At 41.8% G+C, this 25,556-nt stretch overlaps 1 protein-coding gene across 1 annotated transcript in view; it reads left to right on the forward strand.

Annotated features, from left to right (window-relative positions):
- Positions 1 to 1,873: 1,873 nt before the first annotated feature.
- The window catches only part of GLYR1 (glyoxylate reductase 1 homolog), a 529,972-nt gene continuing 506,289 nt past the window's right edge, over positions 1,874 to 25,556 (forward strand). Inside the window, exon 1 of the mRNA XM_078662916.1 lies at positions 1,874 to 2,008. Coding sequence (XP_078519042.1) covers positions 1,959 to 2,008 — 50 coding nt within the window. The 5' untranslated portion in view covers positions 1,874 to 1,958. The remainder of the gene's footprint in view (positions 2,009 to 25,556) is intronic.

The raw sequence follows: 25,556 nt of genomic DNA on the forward strand, positions 1-25,556 counted from the left end.
ATATAAAAATGTAGATACAGCAAATATATGCAGCAAATAACAAATGTGAATTTGCAGTTGGTGTGAAAAAACAAATATGAAGTAAATCTCAAATAACCTTTCAACTCGGAAATGTATCACCACCTCTACCTACATGAGAGCAGAGTAACAAACAGCTGAGCACTCAAGATTAAACACTCAACCACTCACCCTGCGAAGATCTAAGTTGTTGACCAAAGTGAGACAATCAAGAAATAGCACATTAAAATATAACAAACAAAAAAAAAACGTGTTAAATTCCAAACATGAGCAGTCAGTGTAAATGCTCCGATGAGAGTAAATGAAAAACGAAATGGCCGTCACGTCGTCACGTTTGCAAACGTTGTGTGATTACATTTCAAAGTACGGTGGGCTGGAAACTCCAACTTGCCGTGAGATGACTTCCTTTGTTCTGAGGCGAAGAGTTCCAAGAAACGAGAGAGAAGAGCCGAATGACGCGTAGCTCACATTCACAGTATACCGGTAAGTATTCTTTCAAAAGTCTTAAAGAAGCGCGCAGTGTGCAGCGCGACTGGCCATGAACGTTAGCAACTGTAATAATATGCACAGTGACGCGCTAACACACAGGTGCTCGTGGCTTTTGCTCGTGGCATTGTTTACAACCAAAGTACACTCCGGTAAGCAGGGAGAGCCCGTTATAACGCCATTAAGACCAAGATGCTCGCGCTAAAGATTGGCTATAAAATCCAAACATGAGTGTAAGGCAAGGCCCCAATAAAGAAAAGTTAGTTAATCCGTATGGAATTAACCCCTTAAAAGCGTCTTTTCTTGCTTAAAAGAAATTAGTGCTTTCAAAGGCAAATGCTCCTTCACAAAAATGTTCCTTCACAACAACTGTGAACTGTGAGATTTCAGCAGAGGAAAAACCAAACTTGTATCCAAAGGCAAAATTAGATAAACTTTAAATGGCTTAAAGATTAGTAGAGTTCCAAGTACATCCAAAGTCAATATCCTCAAGTGTTCTTAAAAGAAATTGATCACCCAACACTTTGCGAATAAAGCCATTCCCAACAAAGTGACCAGGGAGAAAATAGCACACATCGAAATCTCCCAGCCCAGGTAACCCACACAGGATAAAGGCGAGAAATGTGGCGAAAGCTATTAATTATAGAAATGTATAAAAATGCCAAAGGAAAGATGGTCAAACTCACAGTTTTTAGTATGCAGAGTATCCAAGTAGAAAGAAATCCAAGGCTTAATAACTTAATATTGATGTTGAGATTTTCTTGAAAACAGGAATCTTCTCCAAAATCTTCCTTATACTGATAAAAAAATATATATATACCCAACTCGTTGATCCCATCCTCGTCCCCAGTGTAAAATCCTCTTCAACAAAATGACATGAAAGGATTTTGTTGTAGAAAAGTTGGAATTAATAAGGAGAAATGAAAATCCCATCCATCAAGGCTCTGCAGTCAGATGCAACTGACTCCAGCTCCCTTTAACATTCCATCTCCATGGTGAAGCTCCTTGGAAACAGTCAAAGATACACAAGCTAACCTAAGTACATTACATTAACATTAAAATCAACATTGTTACAGTTTGTAACTATATTTGGTAATGATTGGTAATTTTTTATCTCTCTGTAACTATCCATGTAAGGAAATAGCTCTACTGTAAAGCGCTTTGGCAACATCGGGTATTGTTCGCGTATTTACAAATATAAAAAGAAAGAATTAATAAATAAACATGTCGCCTAAGAATATCGGTCTGTGGTATCATTACTAATGTTAGCACTCTAGCTCTTTGTTAGTCCATGCGTGTCCTTTCTCTATTTCCTTGTACTTTGCTGTCATCTGTATTTGGCTTTTTTCATTTCGATTTCGTCGCTGTTCTGTTTGGCGGACGTGAGGAGGCGTGGCTTCCGGATCCCGAGATGCTACGCGCGGCTAGTCTCACGCAGACCAAGGATCGGTAAAATGGCTGCTACGGTGGCTGGGCTAAGTCTGCGACAAGGCGATTTGGTGTGGTGAGTACCGCTATCTGGTGCAAAGAAGTACTTACGGGGGAGGATGGACTCAGCGGGAGAGTGAGCGATGTTGGCTATTCTTCTGCATAGTCTGGAATGGTCCCTGAGAAGGGAGCAGGCCACAGAGGATCCCAGTGGAGAGTGGTGCAAGCGTGCAGTATCACTGACAGAGGATGCGAGTGAATCACAAATGGTCCTTGTAGGAGGCTAGAGCAGATCTGAAAATGCCCTTGGATGAGAATAGGTTCGGGCTTAAGAGGGTCATTGGAGGGGGCAGCGGGATGTTTAGGATACGGAGTATTGCATGAGTTCTATTGTACAGAGCTCTGACACCTTATGGTAAAGTCCGCGCTTTATAAAAATGCATAAATAAATAAATACCACGAAGGATACAGGGTAACTCGGGGGGGGGGGGTCTTCAAAAGAATTATACGATCGCCGAAGGTTGGGCAGCAGATCACTGAGGAAGGAGTTCAGGAGAAGGCACAGGTTCTGTTTCCAGGGGGGGGGGGGGGGTCGAATCCTAGCAGGCCATGTTGGTTTACACAGGTAAGGGGCACCGGTCATTGCTGATTTCTTACTTATTGGAAATGAGGCTGGCTATACAGAAGTAGGAGGTAGTTTAACCTGTGGAGAATCTTCGGAACAGGACGTGAGGGGTTATTTTTAGGAATTGGTACTAGCCAGTCGGTAAATGCGGATGTAGGTCAGGTCTTCCATGGATGAGAGAAAAGTGAACAGGCGACGTTAGAAGGTAACTTGATATTTTGGGTGCGGGGCAGATCGGAGGTGATCCACATGGTCATGGGTGCCACAGAGAATCTGTGATTGTGTGAAAGTGAATATGCAGGATCTTAGTGGGCCGCGAGTTTGCCATGGAGTAGTTCTGGCATGTCTTGGGGGCTCTCTGGAGCGCTTAACAAGCTACTGAATATACTTAAAGGAGACGTGGCTCTCTGGTAGAAGAGTTCCATAGGATCCCTAGAAGAGATGGAATGGGATTAGTAGGTCAATGCCTCAGGCAATACCCACAGGAGGTGGTGAAACACCACTGATGCTCTCTAGAGGAGATAGACCAGGGTTGTGGAATTACTATGGCCCGAGTCCCAGTGCATATTGTTTGGGGTCAAGGATAACACGTTTTCATGTTTATATTGTCTGTGACAAGTAGGCCCAACCCCCTGTAGCACAAACGCTTTTGGCTGGCAGTTTACAGTTCCACATTATGGATCCGGGAAGGGCATTGTCTGCGCTTAGAGTAATATTTGTGTTCTGTAGTAAACATATTCCCCTCAATGGCCATCTGCGGTCATTTGTCTTTTCTAGATAAAGGAGGAGGATTTGTAGTAAACTAGTTCTCCTTCCAACATGGCCACCTGCTGTCATCACACTTTCCTCTATGCTCCTACCTACTAGCCTCCCACAATGCCTGTCTACATTCTATGTTGTACTTGGAGGTTCCAGAATTGACAGTTGAAGGTCTGGTCAGCTGACGAGTTGTGTTCTGCTGTAATCTAATAAACCTATCCTGAAACTACAAAGAAGTGTCTTGCTGTCTACATTTACCTATTTGTGGTGCTCATGACGAGCTGGTCTCGTAATAACGGCGCTGCTCCGCCCACGTGCGATTAATTCCCCGCCTGTGCGGGCGAATTAATCAGTGGGCGGGGTCGTGACGAGACCAGCTCGGCACGAGCACTGTGGCGCCGCGATCATCCCCCCGCCGCCCCCCCCTCTCCATGGGGGAATTACCCCCGCAGCGAAGGGGTTAATGAAAAGCCTTTATTATTAGGGAGCATTAGGGTGAACGCACTAAGGAAATGTAAGCTCGTACTGCAATGTTGACAGTGGATCCAGTATATTAGTGCACATGTTTGGAAAATTTAACAATATAAGAGTATATATAATGCTTGAAAGCAAGATAGATTAGTCTTTACTTTCAAAATAAATGTTCACAAAAAAGAAACTAGAAAAAAACTTTTTTGCTAAACTACTGTGAAATTGTAACTACCTTTTCTTTGAAGCATCATCTAGTAAAGTGTGTTAATGTAATGCTAGTAATCCCCCAAACATATTCATAATGGAAAATCAGTGCAACTAGTTTGAAAAAGATTATGGGAAACACGAAAATAAACAATCATTGGCAAAGCTAATGGGTCTGACGCTGGTCATCAGCCTTTTGTTTTTTGTCAATTCACGTCTTGTTTTACCCTGGTTTTTGTTAAACTTTATGGTCGTGGGAGCTGGCAGGCCCTCATCGTTATAACAAACTTTGGCAAAAAGTAATATTTTTTGGTCTCAAAAAGCACACATTGCCACAGTAGTTCCTAGGACTGAACACAACTACTTTCTGTGCCAATATGCTCCTTGTGAAAGCGTAGAGTGCTGTCACCCACAGCGAAGCCAGCCTTTAAATAGAGCGAGCTATTGAAATTATTAAAAATAAAAGGTCTTGGTTAACTCAAGACCAAATTAGGGGCCCAATACCTAAATAAAGTAACAAAAGTGCACCCATAGTTAATGTCTTTGCATTAGTGCAGATTTGCGGCTTTCATGAGTTCATAATAATTTACAAAAGTAGGTCAGAAAAAAACACTTCTAAAAAATATTTGTGAACTGCATTCTAGCATGTGCAAATATGCAGTGTAGATTTGCTCATGTGAAAATCTGTTGAGCATTTACAAGCCTGTAAGACTATTTATTTCTGCTCGTCAGGAGTATATTTCCAGCCGTTCTCAGTATTGGAAAAGATTAGAGACGAGCTGGTGAAAACCCCTAAACCATGCAAATCAGTAGGGATGCACAGACTCAAAAGCACATTCCAACCCTGGAATTATAGTCCCAGGATGTAGATCTGTGGAAAGATGGCTAAAGAAGTGAATTGCTAGAATTCCAACGCTACTATTGTATGAGCCTTGTATAACCAGAGAGGCTAGTATCAGAGCTCTTATATAATAAGTTTGCTGCCATAATTTATCGCCGTATTACTTGGCAACAAGGGGGAAAGTGGATTTGATTTTACAGGAAAAGTAGATTTATGAAGCAACCTCTCCCATGGGCAAGTAGGTATTTTAATATTTCAAGTAGCAGAATGTGGATAGGATACCACAAGAAGATGGGGCCTGGTGGATCTCTAGAGGAGGTTAGCAGATTCCTTCAAATAGGAAAATTAGGATCATAAAGTATCTTGTTAGTGAGTGGGTGGTGTTGCCATTCTTGTAAGTATGTTAAAACTGTATGCTATGACACAATAGGGGTATCTTTATTTTTCACAACCAGTGGATTCCATTTTGGAGAGCATGGGGAGTTCTGTGTGAAATGGGCAGTGTGGCCTTTGTATATGGTATTGTCCTTGGAACTTCCCTAAAATAATCGCATTAAGCGTTTCTTTTTTTATAGGATACTACAGTTCCAGTGTTGATTGGGTGGTCCCATCGTCTTGTTTCTAGAAGTGTGGCATGCTGAATAGTGCAATCTTTTGATGTCAAGTGGTTTAGCACTCTTGTGTGTTCGTATTTTTTTGGAATGGAATGCATCCTGACAGAATGGGAACTACTGAGAGGATTTCTAATTTTACTGTATGTGATGCAAGCCTTGTACGAAGGTGGATGCTCATACACTAAGAGCAGTGTTTTTGCCCAATATGCATGACAACATGAAGATGCAATACTTTGATTAATTCTTCTGTAATGAGTATTGCTATTTTTTGTGCGCATAAGTTCTACTTTTTTGTCATGGTGATTTCATATTTCATCGAGTTTGCAATTCTTTTTAGCTGGTGCAGAGAAAATGGTATTCAGCGATCATGTCCATTTGTATATGGTTTCCATTGATAAACAACTTTTTAAACATACTCTACAGGCGGATGCTGTCCAAGACCTTTCCGATAGTAGATATAGCTGGCATTACCAAACCTTCGGGTTTTGTATTGGCGCATGTCCCTTCGCACCTTGGTCATGGTATGGTTGTTGGAGTTGATAAACTTGAAATTTATTATTAAACCTAATCAAAATTAACTGTTGAAAGGGGCCTCTCCTTCCATTAGGGAAGAAAAGTTCTTCCATTCTGTGAAATAGGCACCGATGTGCTAAAAGCTGTAGGTTGATAATTGTCCCATAGATCCCTACAATAGTCTGCATCCCTTTTGTCTTGCAAAGTGAGGCATTGGAGGATGTCTACTCACGTTTGTTAAAATACCACACTCTGTTACCATGTTATTTATCGGTTTTACCTTGGAAAAAAATTGAATTCTATAGTGTTGAAAAGTGTATGTTATAATTTTTCCATGTTTTGTAGGACCCTATTATAGAAATTTCCAGATTTGTCATCAAATAGATGAAGATACTTTTCAATATATATCCTGAGGGATGATTCCACTCCTATTCTTGAGTCAACATTCAATGGTAGTTGTAGGGTTTCTTTAAGCCCATCTTTGTTCCTTCTAAGGGACAGTATACCCAAATAATGCAGCTTGCTGCTTAATGAAGGTTTCTGACATAAATAGTGACAGTAACAAAGAGAGTCCTTGCTGTACGACTTTGGCGTGAAGCTTTATTCCTAGACAATATTTACACAGGACTTTTAAAGTATGGGGCAGCTATCGGAGGCGGACCCTCTCTGGTGTATTTAGGTTACCTTCTAAGATGTTGGTAATTCCTCAATTGCAAAATGCAGAGACACCAGTGAGTCATAAAGAATAAACGTATCCTAAGAATTGTAGTACAACATCCTATATTAGTTCGATGCAAAGTTCCATTGCATTCTGCCATACTTCTGAGTGCTGGAGCTGCTTTATGAGGAAGGAAGAAATGATACGTAATGTAACATCCATGCTGAGAACAGTACTGTTCTGGCAATAATTGTTTACCATGCCTCATCGAGAACAGCCATCCTACAGAATGAAAGTTTATTTTTAGTAATTCAAGACAACTACTTTCTCGGGGGGGGGGGGGATTGGCTGTATTCATTGACTGATAGAAAATCTTTCTGTGAAGATAATACAGCGAGTAGATAGGTTAGTAAAGTGTGATTGTGAATGAGTTAGGGGTTTGTTTTTTATGTGTCATTGCTTCTGCTAGTTGTCCTGGACTTCATACGAGTCTGGAAGGACCTGGAAAAGACGAGTATGAGTTCTTCAAATTATAGATTAAAAAGCTGCCACTCTTGTGGATGATTGAAAAATCTCCAAATCCATTGTCAAGATTGGCTCATTGGTTTGACGATTTCTGTTCTACAGTAAATTAAATAGATGTTAGTGGGAGGTTATCTAGGTATGCTACTAAGGGCATGCTAAAAAGGCAGTTGTTCTAAAGAGATGCTAGAAATTCAATTACGTTTGTTTAATTAGTTTAGTGCTGGATTTTCTTATAAATTTAATATTCTTTCTTATATTAAATAGGGGCTGCATATCAACTAGCATTACTGAGATGGGGGTATTCCTTCTGAATGCCTGCTGTATTACAACTTTTCCTCGCACTGCTGCATTTAATTATTAAACTAACAGTTGACTCTAAATTTAAAGATTGTTTTGAATTGGATTCTTGTAGCCTTCAAGATACAACAAAGAAATTCTGAACCAACCAGATCAGATACTTAATTGGCACACAAAATCTATTAGAGGCAAGAGATTGTGTACACAATCATAGTGTTAGCAGAACAGAAATCCTATTTCTTTCCCCCACTGTAGATAAAAATAGAAAAATGTGTCTTTCATGAAGTCAAACCCATAATCCCTTTAAGCATATTTCTCCTAATTCAAGCGTCCTAGGTGTTTGTGTTTCAGATAATAATCCTTAGCCTCTGTGCATTCTCTACATGTCTTCAGACAATGTCACTCTTTCTATGTTCAGTAGCCTTGTCGGCTACAAATAGAAAAGGATGTTGTTACATCACTTCCTTTTGTAAACAACCTGTGTGAGCTACTGAAGGCCAAGCCACTCTCATAGTGCTACCTTACACTCCCATGCCCAGCATAATTGACTTTAAGCTTAAAGTCGACAAAACCAGATACTATGGTTTGAACCAAATAATTCGGCTAGGGGCTCTATGACAGGGCTGCCATGTTTGTCAGTGAGAGCATGCCTTTGGGGATGCATGAACATATATGCATATAAATGTGATGTATGGGGAAATTGGAGTCTGTGTCGTATGTATTTATGTCACAGGAGATTCCTTTTGCCTTATGTTCGTTCGTTCATTCGTTAAATCCACTTTATTCGATTATTTAAAATCATAAAAGTGCAATGCACAATATACAAAAGACACATTCCGGTAAAAACATTTGAGCAATATATATAAAACAATAGCTTATGTCTGTTTCAGAAGAACCAGATATCTCGAGGTTAAAAAAATTCCATAGAATATTAACAATAAAATGTATACATTGTTTAACCTAGGGCATCTTTTTTTCTCAATTTGTACAGCAGCAACAAGGAAACGAGCAATATTAAAAATATCCCAGGAGTTACTCAGCATTTGCCGATAAAGTAACGCAGATCTGGCTTGTAAAAAGCCCTTTCCAGTCAATATAGGGACTAACCACTTCCTACGAATATCATTATAAAAATCGCAGAGCATCATAAAGTGTAAAGTATCCTGTGCAGAATAATTATCGCATTGGCACGGATCTGCATCCTCGGGTTTACACCACCCCGGAAGATCACCCAATGAGAAGTGAATCAGATTAAAACAGAACCTATTCAGGAGCCAGCGATAGAAAGGCTTAGTGGCAATTTTCAAGTAGGGTTCAATTAACAAAGTAGTTTTTGTCAAAAAATGAGCCATAACCAAAGTTTTCTGTAGCTCCTGTTCTTCCCGTTACATCATCAGTGTATTCATAAAATTCATTTTGACCCACTTCACGTCTTCCTTACTGATCCTTTCCGGGGTTTCAAATCATTCTGGTCGCCCTATTTTAAATAACTTATGCTTGACATAAGACAGCCACTTGATTTTACTAGCTTTGTCCAGTTTTACACAATCCCGCAAAATCTGATGGTTCAAGGTCAATTGTGGATTAAGCCAGGTTTTAAGCCAACAAAGTAACGGGGCTGTACTCAAGATATCCGTGACGTAACCCAATCCCAATTCCAGGTGAATGGCAAAGGCTCGGGTTGATTGAGGTAACGACAGGAGGCTACGTAAAAATCTATTTTCAGCTGTCTGCACCCCCGGCTGCCGTTTAAATCCCCATATAGATGAGACATATGCCGCAAAAGCCAGACATTTCGATCTATATATATTGAGAATGGCCTCTACAGGCCTAGCCCCCAGGCGCTGGGCAAACTGTAATAAAACTGTCGTGAATCTAGTTACTGCATTTAAAAAAAAAAATCTTGGGGGGTCCAAGAACCTCTATCATCAAATAGAACCCCAAGATATGTAAAAGAGGTCACCCTGGTCACTTCCACCCCATTACAGTAAAATGATTTAGCTTTTCTAATTCTTTGACCAGTTGTCATAATATGAGACTTCCCAGTGTTCACAGCTAGGTCCAAAGACTGCATGTGGGCCCCAAAGGCATCCAATAGCCTCTGGAGACCTACCGCAGTACGAGCTAAAAGGACAGCATCATCCACGTATAGGAGGACCGGAATTAGGCAATCTCCTACACGCGGGATATCCGGGCTCGCCTCAGCTAAAGATTTATCCAGGGCGTTGATATAGAGTGTAAATGGTACTTCTGCCTTGCCTAAATCCGTACTGTAAATTGGATAAAATCTTATTATCGGTACCCCATTCTGTAAATTTAACTAAGACCACCTTGCCTAGTATTTTTACAGCCGAGTCCATTAGTGATATATGTCTATAACACCGCGGGTCCCCTCTCGGGCCTTAGTTAAAAACTGGGATAATAATTGAATGGCACCTGGATACGGGAAACCCTTGCGTTCCAGATGCATTAAAAACATTTGCTAATATTTTCGGCCAGAATTTAGGATCACGTTTATATAGGTCTGCAGGGACACAGTCAGGACCAGGTGCTTTATTACTAGAGGTCTCCTTTATTGCTCTCTCGATATCCACCTCGTTGAAGACAAATGGGGCTATTTCCTGCCGAGTTAATGAGCTGGAGGTGGAAGCCAGTATCTCATTTGAGCCATAAATTGCCTCAAAATGGGACAGCCACTGTGCCTCTGTGATATTACTTTCCTAGGTTTCACTCTCCAGACCGGAGAAAAAGGGGCTATTAACAATAGCCCAAAATCTAGAGCTGTCCTTTAAAACCTCTACAGATAAAAGAGCATTCCAGGCCTCTGACTTAATCTCTGATTTTCGCATATAAACTGCTGTCTTGTACTTCTTCCGTAAACTCGCTATCAGTACCCTATCTCGGGGTGAGCTTTTCAGAGTTAAAACTAGGGAACGGTGAGCTTGTGAGCACTTTTCATCAAACCACCTTTCTTTTCTCCACGAGTACTTCTGGGTTTGGTATTAATGGTCAGATCCACCTCAATCGGACTACATATACCATTGAAGTATCTGAGAACCACATCCTTGGGGTTTGAAGAATCGGCGCATATTGTGAGGTTCCCTTTGGCTTTCAAACAAAAATCCTTAAAAAAGGAGTCTGGCGTCACTTTAGACCATTTAAGCCTCCTCCCCTGGTCGCGCGTTACCATACAGTTAACTCCCAGATTTTTTCCTCCCTAACCCATAAGGCCACATCCATTATCCAGTACTAATATAACAGGGTTGTGGTCACTGAAAGGAGACAGCCAAGCATTATAAAATACTACTTTATCTAGCAACAGGGGAGACAGAAATATGTAATCGATGATGGTGTCCCCACTCTTACATTTAAAAGTCGAGCACTGATCAGATTGATTAAAAAAAGTCAGGTTCGAAAAGATCGGCTTCTGACAAAAGAATCTGCCTCCCCCTGAGGTGAATGCTCAAAATGAGGAATCACCGAGTGACTGTGCCCTAGATGATCATCAATAAAACAATTCAAATCACACAGGTGTATATTAAAATCGCCCATGAGTAATATATAATAGGAAGTGGATTGCTTCAACCTGTATTCTTCTAAAAACACTTTCAAGTAACACAAATGTTGATTCCTAAAATCGGATTGCCCAGAATTATAGAAATTTACAAGTAATAACTTAGGGTAATTGGAGGAGCTTACTTCTATTATCAGACAATTAGAAGAGTCTACCTCTATCCTTTTTGGAGACCCCATTAATTTAAGGGAAAGAAGAAGCACTAGACCACCTATTGCTTCCCTGCCAAGGTAGGACGAGCAGGTAGGAAGTAAGATGTAAACCCATCCATCCAGAAGTTATCTTTCCTGGAGCGCTATTATATCATATGATTTAATACATTCCAACCAGATCGGGTCATCTCTTTTAGATCTAAGGCCCGCAATATTCCAACTGATAATTCTACAATTGGGGGGGATTTCTACTCCTGTGTCGCCTATGGCAGAGCTATTAGGGCATGGTACAGAAATACAACCCTTCTTCACCACCAGTCAATCATTCCCATCCAACTGGGTTAGTGTTGAGATTATATTTGAAAGAGGTAAGCCTCCCTCATCAGGCCTGCACAGCTGAGCTACCAAATTTAAAGGTGTTACTCCACCCCCCACTAATTTTATCAGGACGAGATACAGGACTTTTACTGCGGGAAGGCCACTTTAAAAACTGATGAAAACTAGTCAGTTCAGCCACCCTTACTCCATCACGAACTCGTGGTGTACTTACTGGGGGGTAGAAAAAAACGAATGGCAACGTCCTAATGTCGCCCCTGAGTAGCGCGGAGGCGTCTCAAAACAGCCTGTCGACTATATCCCGTTTGCTAAAATTGACTATGATGCAGTCACCGGGTACATGTTTGGACCATTACCCACCCAGGCCACCCGTCTAGCCATTATAATGTGGGCAGAAATCTCGGATTGGCCAATGCTATAATGGGCACACCAATGTTTTGTCCGCCGCAGTTAATTCACTATCGGGGACACTAAGCGGGGGGACGCCTACAGGGACCGCAACCAAAGGGGTAGCTTCTGGTGGGAGATTAATTCTACAGCCATTGTGACTTATATCTCTCTCTTGAGGGGCACAATTCTCATTGATTGTCAGAGTCTGGCCATTAGGTGGCAAATTGGCTAGACTTGTGTCACCTTGGGAGGATTTCCCCCCTACTGTGCCCAAACCTGGATTGGCCACCGTTCTACCAACAGAATTCGATTTTACCCCCCCATGAAAGTTGTAATAGTTGAATGCGTTAGTCTTTCCCTTGGAAATTGGACCTGCTCTCTATAGGTGGGATAGGTAACAAGCCTACGTTTGAAATAACTTGCGGGGTACACTTCATATCCCTCAAGGAGTCCACCCTCTCACTTTTTTTCTTAAGATCCGCAACAGGCAGCAAGAGTTTTCGCGTCCCGCGCCGTGGGTGTTCATGCGCGCTTATGAGCGCGAAGCAGGATTTCCAGCTCCTCCCCCAACAGGTGATGGATTATGGGGCTTGGAGTCCCCAACAGGCAGCAAGAGTTGCCTTATGTGTCACAGTTTGATATACAACTCAAACATACAACCAGTTTTTTAGATGAGCGAAAGTTCATATTATGGAACATTTTTTCTGCACTATAAATTTCCCCCAATTAAAAAAAGAAATTTGCTGCATTTTTTATTCATAAAGGTGGTACAGTGTCTACCACCCACTAGGAACAAGATGCCTGCACTGTGTAAATGCAATGCCTTGAAATGGGAGAAATTTAAACCGAAAAGTGAAATGTGTTAATATGAATTCCATAAACCTCATTTAAGTTTTTTCCTATTTGAATTTCCCATTTACAAATAGCTGGGATTTTTCACCCAGTGGCCTATAGAAACGGTGCCATATTTATAACAGAAAAATACAGCCATTTCTTTTTAAGTGGAAGACTTTTATAGTGCAGGGAAATGTTCCATATTGTGTGAAGAATCATGCTTTATTAAACATATTTGGCATAATTGATGGTGGAGAAACCCATTAAGACTTAATGTTTCATAGAAATAATTTTCTTCCCTTTAACTTTCTCCCATTGGAAAAAAAATAAAATTTTCCAGTTATAAATATAGCACAATGTCGACTGACCACTGGAAGCAAGAAGCCTGCTGTTTATAAATGCAGCACTGTGAAATGGGAGAGGATTAAAATGGAGAGTTAACTTGATCATTAGTGGAGAAGTGTGGCTCACTGGTTAGAGGAGGCAGACCCGGGACCAGGGTTCAATTCCCGACGCGGCAGGGTCTTGAGCCCAAAATGTCCACGGACTCGGTAATTCTCGCTTCGGTGCCTACTCGAATCACAGGTTCACACTCTGCAACTCTGGGCAATAGCTTGCTTAATCTCCACTACGGCCCCCCGCGGCAGGATGCCTGGCTTTCACCTTGGGGATACCCAGTAGGGGCTATCTCACAGGGAAAAACCAGGACGGGTTCCCAATGCAAAGCGCTTTGAGACCTGGCGGTGATATTGCGCTATATAAAAACCCATCCATCCATTAAGTTAATTCTTCACTTTAATTTTCTCCCATTTTAAAGCTTTCAGAAACATCATTTTGTTCTTATGCTCCAATATTGAGTTGACAAGCATGAGGCTGCAGATACAAGTCCCTTGTATCTGCAGCCTCATGAGATTAGTATAGAATAAACTCAGCCTTCCCTTAACTTGAAAAGGAAAAAGTGACCCTGTGCTTATTTTTAAAATAAGTACACAGGCTGCAATCTACTCTAAAGGTGTCTGCAAGCTACTGGCAGCTTGTGAATGACTGGTTGGAGGCACCTGTTCAGCTTGGTTTATTTCCACATAGTTTTTCATTGTCTTGAATATGGTTTTATATATTTCATGTTGGCACTTTTTAACACTTTCTACACTTCTTTGAAATTTCTGTCCAGGTGTTATGCATCCTTTCTTTTGCCAGGTTTAATGTATATTTCTCATATCAACAATCCAGATATTTATTGAACAGGTTTCTCTTGTAAGTAATAGTACCATCACAAACCTTTATTTGTAATCGTGAATAATCCTTCTTGAACCAACTTTAAATTAAAGCTATCCACATGTAAAATGCCATTCTTGTCAATAGATTATTGTGGATCTAATGTTGTTTCTGTACAAGAATGTAATGTGTGAAGTGCCAGGATCTACTGTAGGTTGCGCAATGGGAGAGGGATCTTGCTTCTACAGTTGTGTTAATACTAGCATGAAGCCATTCCATCATTCATGTTGACCATACCAATACTGCATTTTAAGAACACGTATGTTGGGTTGGGTTGGGTTGGTTTTATTTAAAAAATAGGCTGAACCTTTAAGGCAGAGGTCTTCAAACTGTGGGGCGCGCCCCCTAGGGGTCCGTGAATGGTTTCCAAGGGGGTCGCGAATGCCTCTGCAGTGACATGCAAATGAAGATTGCCTGGAACTGCTGCCTTGTTCATTTGCTGCATTTCCAGGCTGTCTTTATTTGCACGCAGCCCTTTAAATTGGGACTAAAAAGATTCCTATGAAGAGAGGTCACCGAGTGTCAAGAAGATGGCTAAAAAGAAAATAAGTAAGTAGATTAAGTATTTTGTAGTTGGCAAATACTGTCACTGCAGATGCCTGAGTCTGAAATCTGAGCAACACATAATTGGACCAGAGTTGACACTTTGGGGAATAGTGACCTTTATACTGAAAGTGCTGCGTGGTCCCAGCCTGTGACAGAAAGCACTGTGGATATGTAAGTTATAATTTTATCCTTGCATTACACACCGTCTAACAAAGGCTGCTGCAAAATGATGCAGTGTTTGAGATAAAAACACGTTCCTACCAAATATAGGGTTGACTCAATTATGCAAGGAGAAAAGGTAAAATAAGCGGCGTAATCCAGCACATTGTGTGGTTAGGTTTACTACATTTTTTGTCATTTTTAGGTTTCGCTGGAGGGCGGATCTCTTAGCTCCGCCTCCAGAGAAATCTCTTGATTTCCAGTAAGGAGAATGGAATACGCCCCCCTGTCCCATTGGCTAGCTCCATAAATGGAGGCTAGCCATTGGAACAGAGATCTGTCCGTCAAGGCCGGACCAGATTCGGGGGCGTTCCCGAGATTTTTTCCCAGGGCGGAGTTACGTTTTCTCCCGTTCCCTCCCCTTTCACTGATGCGCTGTCCATTTCCGCCCCCCCTCGCTGTCCTGTGCACGTTTCCCACCGTCCCTGTCCTCTCCCCCCCTCCCGCCGTCCGTGTCCTGTCCCGCCCCCTCCCGCCGTCCGTGTCCTCTCCCGCCCCCTCCCGCCGTCCGTGTCCACTCCCGCCCCCTCCCGCCGTCCGTGTCCACTCCCGCCGTCCGTGTCCACTCCCGCCCCCTCCCGCCGTCCGTGTCCGTAAAAATCAGCCCCCGCCTGCCTACCTAAGGAGAAGGGCCGCTGCGCTGCCCGCAGCGACCCGGAAGTGGTTGGCCGGCCGGCCGGAAGTGCCCGCCCCAGCAGCCCGGGGGGAAGAAAGAAGAAGCATGGCGGGGCGAGGCAGGGCGCCATCGCAGGTATGAAAAGCTCACACAGACCTCTGTACCTTGACGCACGGGGAGGTCGCTTTGTTTTGAGGGGCTCGGGGCCGCGCAATAGGTGTTTCTCTGCCTACGGCTTATAGAATTTTGTGATCAGATATATATTCGCTGTCCTTAATGCACTTTAATGATTCGCGGGACAGTTCAGTTCTCATGCAACCTGGTATAACCTTTGAGATGGGAGTTTTTTTTTACCGCGGTGCATTAAAAGGGCCGTATTCGGGCTGCCCGTTCCTTATCGAATAAAACGGGACCACCCATGTTCTGGTCCCATCATTGTATTTTAACTTATTTTATATAGTGATTTTGCAATTGGATTTCTCTGATGGAAACTGAGGATGCTACAATAGTAATTACTTGTAACCGGCGTAGATTTGGGGGCGGGGGGTCGCGAGCTTTTACCTACAAATTCGTAATTGCCGGACGTGCGAGATCTGCACGCGAGAACCTCTATATACAGCTCAACGTAAACTGCAATCGACTGCCCACCCCACGTGTGATAATCTTGATATTTACGGGATCCTTCCTTGTGCCGCACCCTTGCTCGCTTCGGTTCTCACGCGCACCCATTCTCTGGCACTTGCTTCTAAAAGCTGCCCGCCCCTGTATACATTCATTTCAAAGTTGCCAGGACCATGCCTCATTCAGTGTCAACGTCCCCTCCCGTACATTGGCTTTATGTTTGAAGAGCATGCCTTGCTGGCCATATAGTACTGCGCATTTTATTCACTACTCAAACAAGTTTCGCCTCCGTGGCTGCCCTCGACATCACCCTGCTGGAGTTCATGTTCTCCATTATAGTGGGTTAGAGCTCGATGGTATGAAGCACGTTCGCCCCTTCACGTGCTCCGATTTTTTGTTTGTCCAGAATCCCCCCAAAAGCACACACCCCCTAGAACCAATGCACATTGTGTATGACTTCCAGGAACCCCGCCATCCTCCGAGCATTGCACTGATGTGAGGTCACAGATTCTTTTGTATCATCTGTTTAACCTCGCCGTGTTTGCCGAATCACAAACATACATACCAACATTTGAACAAGCATTTACAATGCAACGGTTTCGCCTTTGGAAATGTTAAAGCTATTTGCAATGTAAATGACAATGGCAATTATTTATCTGTTTTCAAAACCAACACATAAATACAAATGTTGTCATTTACAATGCCAATAACTCAAACTTTTCCAAAGGCGAAACCGTTGCATTGTAAATGCTTGTTACTAATGGTAACACTGTCAGGGGAAATATTATACCTCATCATTACCAGTTTAGCACCTAAATCCATCAATAAGCAACTGCAAGATAACCAATCAACCTTTATAAAGGGCCTTCTACTGCTCTGGAAAACATGTCGCCAGACACTTTTTAAGTAACTTTTGCTTAGTTTGAATTAGAATCAAATGTTTTAGTTAAAATCTGCAGATTATGCAGCAGATGATGGATTATGTAGCAAATGCTGTAAACCCATAACTTTTCGGAAAGCGCTGCTACCTCAGAAACTCATAATTCCAGTGGCCCTGGCTTTAAGTGACTCCATCATTTCGTGGCTGGTAAGAGGATGTAGCTTAACGGCCAGAGCGCCTGACTTCGAAGCTGGGGAACCATGTTCAAGTCTTGGCGGGAGGCTCAAGCATCCTGTGATTCTAGGCAAATCACTTAATCTCCCCTTGCCTGAAAAAAGATTAACGTGTCCATCTGTAATGCAACTGGTGCTCATGTAAAGCGCTCTGATACCTTCAGGTCGAGTTTGCGCTGTATAAAACTTTTTTTTTTCAACTCTTGTTTCTGTTTTTAACTGCACCACCACCACAAATTTGCTTTCAGGGAGATGCACAACAAAGTAAGCATTGAACATTCAGGGGCAGTTGCTTTTGTAAAAGGTGAGTCCAGGGGATGGCAAGGAAGAAGTCAACAGAGTTCCATTCAGATGCAGACCCCTGATCCTCTTGACCCCTAGGGCCTCATAGTAATGGTTCAGGAGAAGGAGAAAAATAATGAGATTCATAAATATACTCAAAGAGATGGTCCAGAGGAGTAAGCACTGTGTAGGGGCTTCATTTTTATGGTTACAAATGGCCCCATTAGTGCAGCAGGTAATGCTGTCCGCTGTGCAAGTGGCGCCACTGCTGCACAGTTATCGCTGTCTTACCGTGGAGTGGGTGCCCATTTTCCTTGTTAGCATTAGAGCCTAGATAACGTTTGCTTCTCTTTAACACAAAGGGGCAGAAAGAATCATTGGTACTGCAGGTACAGTGGCACCAGGAACCAGAGGTACCAGGAACCAACTAAACATTAATTATGGCTGTTTATTATCCTTCGGGCATTAGGTCCCTATTATGATTAGGGGGATTGGGCTGCCATTGTCCCGCTGCAGCCACCAGGGAACTACTGTTCCCTGGCAGTGGTGCAGCAGTTAGGAGGCATCAATATAATTGGTGGGACCGCCACAGTCCTGCCAAATATATTCGGAGTCTCCTCTCTGCCATGGTTTTCATGGCGATTCCTCCTCAATGAAAACCTTGGTGGAGAGGAAACATAAGGGGTTCTACAGGACCCCGCTTGTGCCTCTGTAACCCAGGGATGCATGCAGTAGGTCACAACATGTGCGCCCTGTGTGCATGCACCCTGGTTCCTGCACAGCATGAACTTTTCAGTCTATGCCGTGCGGGAACTGTTTTTGGCTTTCCTATTGCGGTGCCCATTATCGGGCATCACCGTGGGAACATCAAAATAAAAGCCCACCAGACACGAGTTACACTTGTAATCTGTCCGGTAGCCCGACCACAGCTTTGGCGGTGCTGTTACAGGACGGACCCGGCGCTGCAGCCCCAAAGTCGTAATCAGGCCCTTAGTGTGGTTTATGAGCAATAGTAAAAGTACTCCTGAAATGATCTCATAAGCCGTGCCCCCTGCCTTCAGCCTTATCCCTCCCGTTCACCCAATCCTTACCGTAAAGTTTTGGAGGGGGGCCTCACTGTAAAACATTTTGCTTATGGCGGGCTCAGAGCAAAAAAGTTTTAAGACCTCTGCTTTAAGGTATCTGTAACCTCAGTGTTGGCTTTGCTCTCCGAGTCTCCAGGGTCTGTTTCATTTGAGGAATAGCTTTGTGGTCTATGGCATGAGACTGTGCTATTGTGGCACCTTTTAAAATATTTAATCTGGCCAAGTAGATTCAGGTCCATGATGTATAACTAAGAATCTATGTGGAAGAGGGAGCATTGAAAGGTGAAAGGTTGAAGTGAAGAAGAGTATCATGTTGAAACACTTCGTAGCCACCAGAGCCCCTCAGGGTTTAATGGGTTTTATGGAAATATTTAAGTTGTATTAACCTGAGTTGAGTGTGGCTCACCAGGCATCTTGAAACTACCTTCATCTCTGTTCAATCTGCTTCCTATATTTTATTCCTTTTGCGATCTCTGTTCCTTTCGTGGATGAATGAGGATTATTAACAACTAGGGATTTGTATGCTCTTGAAATACCCTTTATAACAATTTTCCCCAATATACGCTTAGAATGTTTTGATTCCTTTATGCAGCCTTATTTACACGTGTTCTCCATTGCGGGTGCTAACTAGGAACTTTGACATATCGAGTTGAAGTGAGTTGATCAAGGCCTACAATGTCTACCTTTGTTAAAGACACCAGTACCACAATCCAGGTTTCTTGGATTCCCAGTTAGCAGCTTACCTGGGACACCGATCCTGTTTAAGCATGATTTCCAGTTAGCAGAATACCTGTGCCACTGATCCTAATTAAGCGTAATTTAAGTAAAAAAAGACGTTTGTCCTTTTTTTAGCCATTTCGTGTAATTTTCTTTTACGAAGCTTTCAAAGTTAGCTTGATAACATTGAATCAACAGTGGATACTCCTGGGTTCTAGCAGATGTTGGTATTACCCAACTCGGTAGTACTCCACTTTACGTTTGGCTCAGGGGCAGCTGGTAACCTTTGAAAAGCGGTGGGGCGAGCGAACAGCCCCTCCCTCCAAAATCCCATAACAAAACAATCACTCCTTCCCAAAGCCCAAAATAAACCTACACTAAGATTTAAAATTAAAAAAAAGAAACTAACCCACTATGGCACGTTTTTGTCAGTGTTCGTGAACTGCAATCTGATGTGGAACTCCCCTAACAAGTCCAGACACTGCTGGCATGCTATTTAACCAGCATGAGAGAATTTTCAGGATTGGATGCAGCGGGTTGGTCGGATGCTCCTTCAGGCCCTGGAGACCATGCAGCTGTCTAGGACTGCTCAGGATGTAGAACTCCAAAGTGCGCACGTCAGACTGGCCTTCACAAGACAGACAGTTAAATTGACATGCACACTTTGGAGCGTCTGGCCAGCCACTGCTCCAGTGTTTCAGGCTGCCAATCGAAAGCAGAGGACACAGCCTACATGTCTCTTGGCTCAGGGGCACTGAGGCGTGAGCATCGGAAAAAAATAAAATTGCGATTAAATTATTTTATTTTTTCCCACGCGGCTCGCTGCAAGCTGGGGCGATGCTCTCCTGCCCTTGTTGAGAAACCATCGCTGGTTTGACTACAAACGGTTGGGCAAGACCCTGTGTCAGCACAACACCTAACATACTGAAAGCGGCTATGTCCCACCTGTCTTAAGACACAGACTTGATTGAGTGAGCTTCCTTTAGACATAGGCTTGCTAGATTGTCAGGTTTGGAACTACTCCATGGCATGTAGTGTATGTATTCGTTCTCTGATATTGTTGTAGGTGATGGGGTAACAACAGTAAGAGAACACCTGGTGGGCTATTACACAGAAAAGGGGTTTGTATGCTCTCCGTTCATCTGTTGGTTGCCTTGGGATATTTCCCTTGCACACCTATGCATGGCTTTATATTCTATTAGTTTAGGATTAGCCCACAGAAGTATAACATTTATTTTGACTTGTATTGTTTCAATTTTCATTCAGTGAGATTGGTGGCTTGGCTAAGAGCAGATGTTCAAAACCACTTCACGCTCTGCAAGTAGAGCCTCTGTCGCAGCAACCGTGTATACCAGTCTGTTCTTTACTTTAGGATTAGGTCACAGAAGTATAGCATTTATTTGCATTGTGTTGTACATGTTTCATTCAGTGGGATTGGTGGCTTGCTTTGGACAGATTTACAAAATCACTTCATTCTCTGCATGTAGAGCCTCTGTTGGTAAAACAGTGTACACCAGCCTGCTCCTCAAGATGTTCAGTCAGAAGAGTGACCACACATGCTGTTTAATAAAACCGTGCATTCCTGCCCATCCACGCAGATAAATGACTGGACACCATCCCATCCATCCATGTTTTTGAAAGACGTGAGTTGTGAGAAAGCTATTGCTTAAAACATGCAGCTGTGTTGGCGGTTTTGTTTCTCTTGCATAGTGGCTGCCTGCCCCACCTCTGTTCACACCTAGAGTACTGCTGTCCTAGGTTATTTCTATATATGAAAAAACTACAACCAAGGATTTGTTAATTATAACTACTCTTTGCAGTCCTTCGCAAAGAAATATTCATATTAAAATAAAAAAAAGTGCCTAGGCAAATGATATTGGCTTTGTATACAATACACCAAAGGACTGTGCATATGCCGTGAGAGAACTAAAAAAAAAAGTACAGGAGCAGTAACCTCACTCCTAAAAAATTTCGGAGTGAAAATTATTTTAACATTATATAAATAAAGGTAAAAGTGAAAGATGCGCAAACTGTTAAGAGTAAGACGGACACATCTCTTTATACTCTGATTTTGGTTTTTAATGCTACAACTGCGATAACATATTAATTGAACACTTTATTTGTGCCGCTGCCAGTTGTTGAACAATTTGAATTCATTCTGCTGAATCCATTTATTTTCACTGCCCTTTAAATAGGGACACATTTTCTTCTTGCTCCCATTAGTGGAGCACCATTCTAGAAGACTCCTATAACTGTTTACTGCTTATGCAGTGTAGCTATTTTTTTTCCTTTTTTTATTAGTTTCATGTCAGCAAGCAGTTATACAACAATAAAGCCCCCATGTAAAAAAAAAAGTCATTATATACAATAACTCATAAAGCAGCTACATTACAAGCTTGTCAATTAATCAATAAGCAATAAATCAAATCCATTTTGATAGAGAAGCCCATACATTGCGTCCAAACAGCTTTCTTTTGGCCCCCTTCAATGTATAAACCGCAGTCTCCAAATGATATATAAATAACAATTTAGATTGCCAGTTGTTAAATACTGGTGGGTCAGGATCTAGCCATTGAGAAGTAATACAAGATCGATACACCGACATACAAATAAATAAAAATCCTTCCTCTGCTTCTGATCTGATTCCAACTTGATTTGCCTGAAGTCCCAAAATTGCCATCTCTACTGATAATTGCAAATGGATCCCCAAACTCATAATTAAAAAAAAAAAAAAATATCCATTTTAAATTGAAACAATTTGGGACAATTAAAAAAACATATGAGCAGAATCAGCAGCAATACACCCACAGCGGTTACACTTATCACCAGTTTTCGATTTCCATTTTGCCAATTTGGCAGGGGTGTAGTATAAATCAAAAATAGACATGAAATGTTGGCTTTTCAGAGATCCATTAAACAGAATTTTAGTTGATAGTTCAATTGTTCTGGTCATATCTATTTTATCAATTTCCAATTTTCTTTGCCATTTATTTTCAAACAAACATAAATCATCTTGTAACCTAAACAAATTTTCTTTTCACGTCTACTAGCTTCCAGTATATCGATTCTATTCATCGTTTGCTGATCTTGAAGCCCTTTATGGTCTAAAAAACTTCATATTTGGGAATATTTAAAAAAATCGGTCCTAACCAAATTATATTTATGCTGCAAATAAGTGAAGGAGCCAACTTGATCCCCCTGGTATAAGTCTCCTAACGTGCGGACTCCAGCAGAATGCCATCTTGTCATCACTTGGTCCCTAAAAATCTCTGGTAGAGCCCGACAATTAGCTAAGGGTGTATAAAAATTCAAATCAGAACACAAACCAAATCTTTTTTTTAATTGCTTCCAGATTTGAAAAGCAGTTATCACGATCTTGAATTTAGTTTTTTTTATAATAGCTAGGCTCAATTATTCTTACTAGACATTGCCTGGCCTCTTTCCCTAACACCATTTCATAAATTGTCGGACTGACCGATTCTCCCACATTGACACCCTGAAAAATTAGGATACCCATATATTTCAATAAGACAGCCCAATAATACAGACAAATTCGGGATCCCCCAACCTCCTCTAGCTCTCGGGAGAATACACCACTTCATGGCTCTTCTAGATCTGTGATAGCCCCAGAAAAACCTGGAGGACATTCTATCTATCTTGACAAAAAAAGCAGATGGAAAAAGCAAAGGTATCGTGCGAAATAAATATAACATTTTTGGAAATATTAACATTTTAAATACGTTAGTGCGGCCATATAATGACAAGTGAAGATTATTTAGTCTCTCCAAAGTTCTATTAGCTGAATCTAATATAGGATCTACGTTAAGCCGCACTATATCATCTATTTTAGCGGATATTTTAATGCCAAGATAGAGGGCATGTGAAGAAAAGACTAGATCACTTGGACGACCCTCTTCCGAATGAATCAGCGGAGTTTTGGAGACATTCAGTTTATAGCCCGAATATCCCCCGAACACTTACGCCAATTCCACTATTTTTGGTAGAGCACACTTAATGTCTGAAGTTACAATGGCGACATCGTCTGCATAAGCAAACACTTTATATTCAATCTGGTGTATCCTAACCAGAATAATTCCAGCTTCTTTTTCCAATCAATTTAAGAAGGGTACAATATACAACGCAAATAGCAAGGGGGAACAAGGACAACCTTGTCTAGTCCCCCTTGTTATTGCCAAATTGTCAGAGACGTCACCAGCTATACGGATTGCAGCTTTCGGATGATTGTATAGTGCCTGAATTGCATTAATATATTCTTTAGGAAATCCCTTCCATGTCAGTGTAGACCACAGGAACCTCCAGGAGAGCTTGTCAAATGCTTTTTCAGCATCTAACAGGGCCACCGCAACAGGAGATCCTGTGGCTTGTGCCCAAACCAATAACGCAATAACCCTCTTTACATGGCGGTTGTATCCCTATTTAAAATAAATCCATGCTGCCTGACTGAGACTAAAGATGGCTTAAAATCGTTCAACCTATTAGCCAAAACTTTTGAGAAGATCTTACTATCCGCATTGATATGCGAAATAGGTCTATATGAACCTAGCTCCATGCCCTCCTTCCCCTTCTTTCTAAAAATAACTATAGTTGCCAAAGACCACGATTCCGGGGGGAGGGTAGCCGACATAGGCTTGATGAAAAACTTTCAGCAATTCTGGTTTTAAAGATCTTCGAAACTAATAAAATTAATAAGTTCGCAGTCATCCAAATTCGGACCATATAATGTACAGATAGTAAACTTATTTTCATCAAACTTGAACTCTGCCAATCCCCATCTCCCCCATTTATCTGCCAGCATTTTAACACACATCCCTAAACCCCGTTTCATGAAAATTTCAACCCCTCTTTTAACCCCTGTTTGCTTTGAGCATACCACTAAATCTAGAGCTAAGTTTTTCAACCAATCCCTCTTTTCCCAAGCGATATGTGTCTCTTGTAAACATAAAATATCTATTTGAAGCAATTGAATTATTTTAGACAACATACCTTTTTTCTTAGAATCATTGAGCCCAATAATATTCAATGTACAAATCCTTATTTTCCTATCCATTTTTATATATCACATATACTACAAACATGACTTGCCACTTTTGATTATTACCAAAGACCTGTGCAGATTTCCACTCAATGACCGCTGCTGACTTAAAACACCCCCCACCACCACCACCCCCTCCCTCGCACCCCCACTCACCCCCCCCCCCCATCCGACCATATGAGGCACAAGGACTATTTGTCCCTGAGAACACAGAGTGCCCCCCCCCCCCTTCCTGGGTCGAAAACAAAAGAATATCACTATCAATGAAGCCACCTTTGCACAAAGCTTAGTGTTCACACATAAAGATCCAACAAAACCCCCTCAAAAAAGCTCTTGAAGAAGAATAAAATATCAGCTTTTTGTTTCATAATGACATCAAGTATTCTTTTGCCACAATTTCCGAAATTAAAAACCTAGTTTGCCCTTTTGCAATGATCTTTAGCTTGGCCGGATTCTGCAAATACACTACTGCTCCCTTTTCCTGAAACCCGGGGATCAATTGACCTAAATGCCATCGTTTGTATACAGTAGCTTGACAGAAATCCGTCCGGACGAAAAAATTACAACCTTTTGTCAAGTCTTTTCTTATCAGGCCTAGCAAGTCCAAAAACTGCTTCTCTTGCAAAGAAGTTGTTAAATCTAACCAAAATCGCTCTTGGACGATCATCCTCTGTTTGTCTTCCCTTTTTAATCATGAACGGAAAACGGTGCGCCCTCTCAATTACAATTGACCAGTCCCACAAAGTTAGGTCTGGGAATGCCTCTGAAAAAAGCTCACAAACAGATTTTCGAACATCAGTTTCCCCCATGCCCTCTGGAATTCCCAAAATTCACAAATTATTTCTGCAGTGTAGCTATGTGACCTGAAAGTATGTTTGACTTTGAAAACCACACTTACACCCCCTGAAAGAAAACACGCCACTCAAAGGATATCGTCTATAAGCTTACTGCATTTTTCACAGTTCAATTGGCTCCATGGCTGAATCTGACAGAACATTTTGCATATTTTATACACTGCTAAAAAGAAAAATGGCTCTTTCTATCAAAATTAAATAAATGGAAAGTGATCATGAAAAGGATTGTGGGTGTGCAAATACAGTGAAACGGCTGATAAATATGGATTGTGGGTCTACAGAAAGAATGCTTATAGTGTAGTGTAGTTCCTATATTCCCAGTAGGCTCTGCACATTAGAATAATATATCCTATTGATTTGACGTAGGACTGAGGTCAACTAGGTCTCTATCGAATATATTAGACTTAATTGTGAGTGCCAGCTAGCTCAGAGGTCACTAGAAACTTTCTC

This window comes from Lissotriton helveticus, chromosome 10 (assembly GCF_964261635.1).
Source record: "Lissotriton helveticus chromosome 10, aLisHel1.1, whole genome shotgun sequence".
NCBI lineage: Eukaryota > Metazoa > Chordata > Amphibia > Caudata > Salamandridae > Lissotriton > Lissotriton helveticus.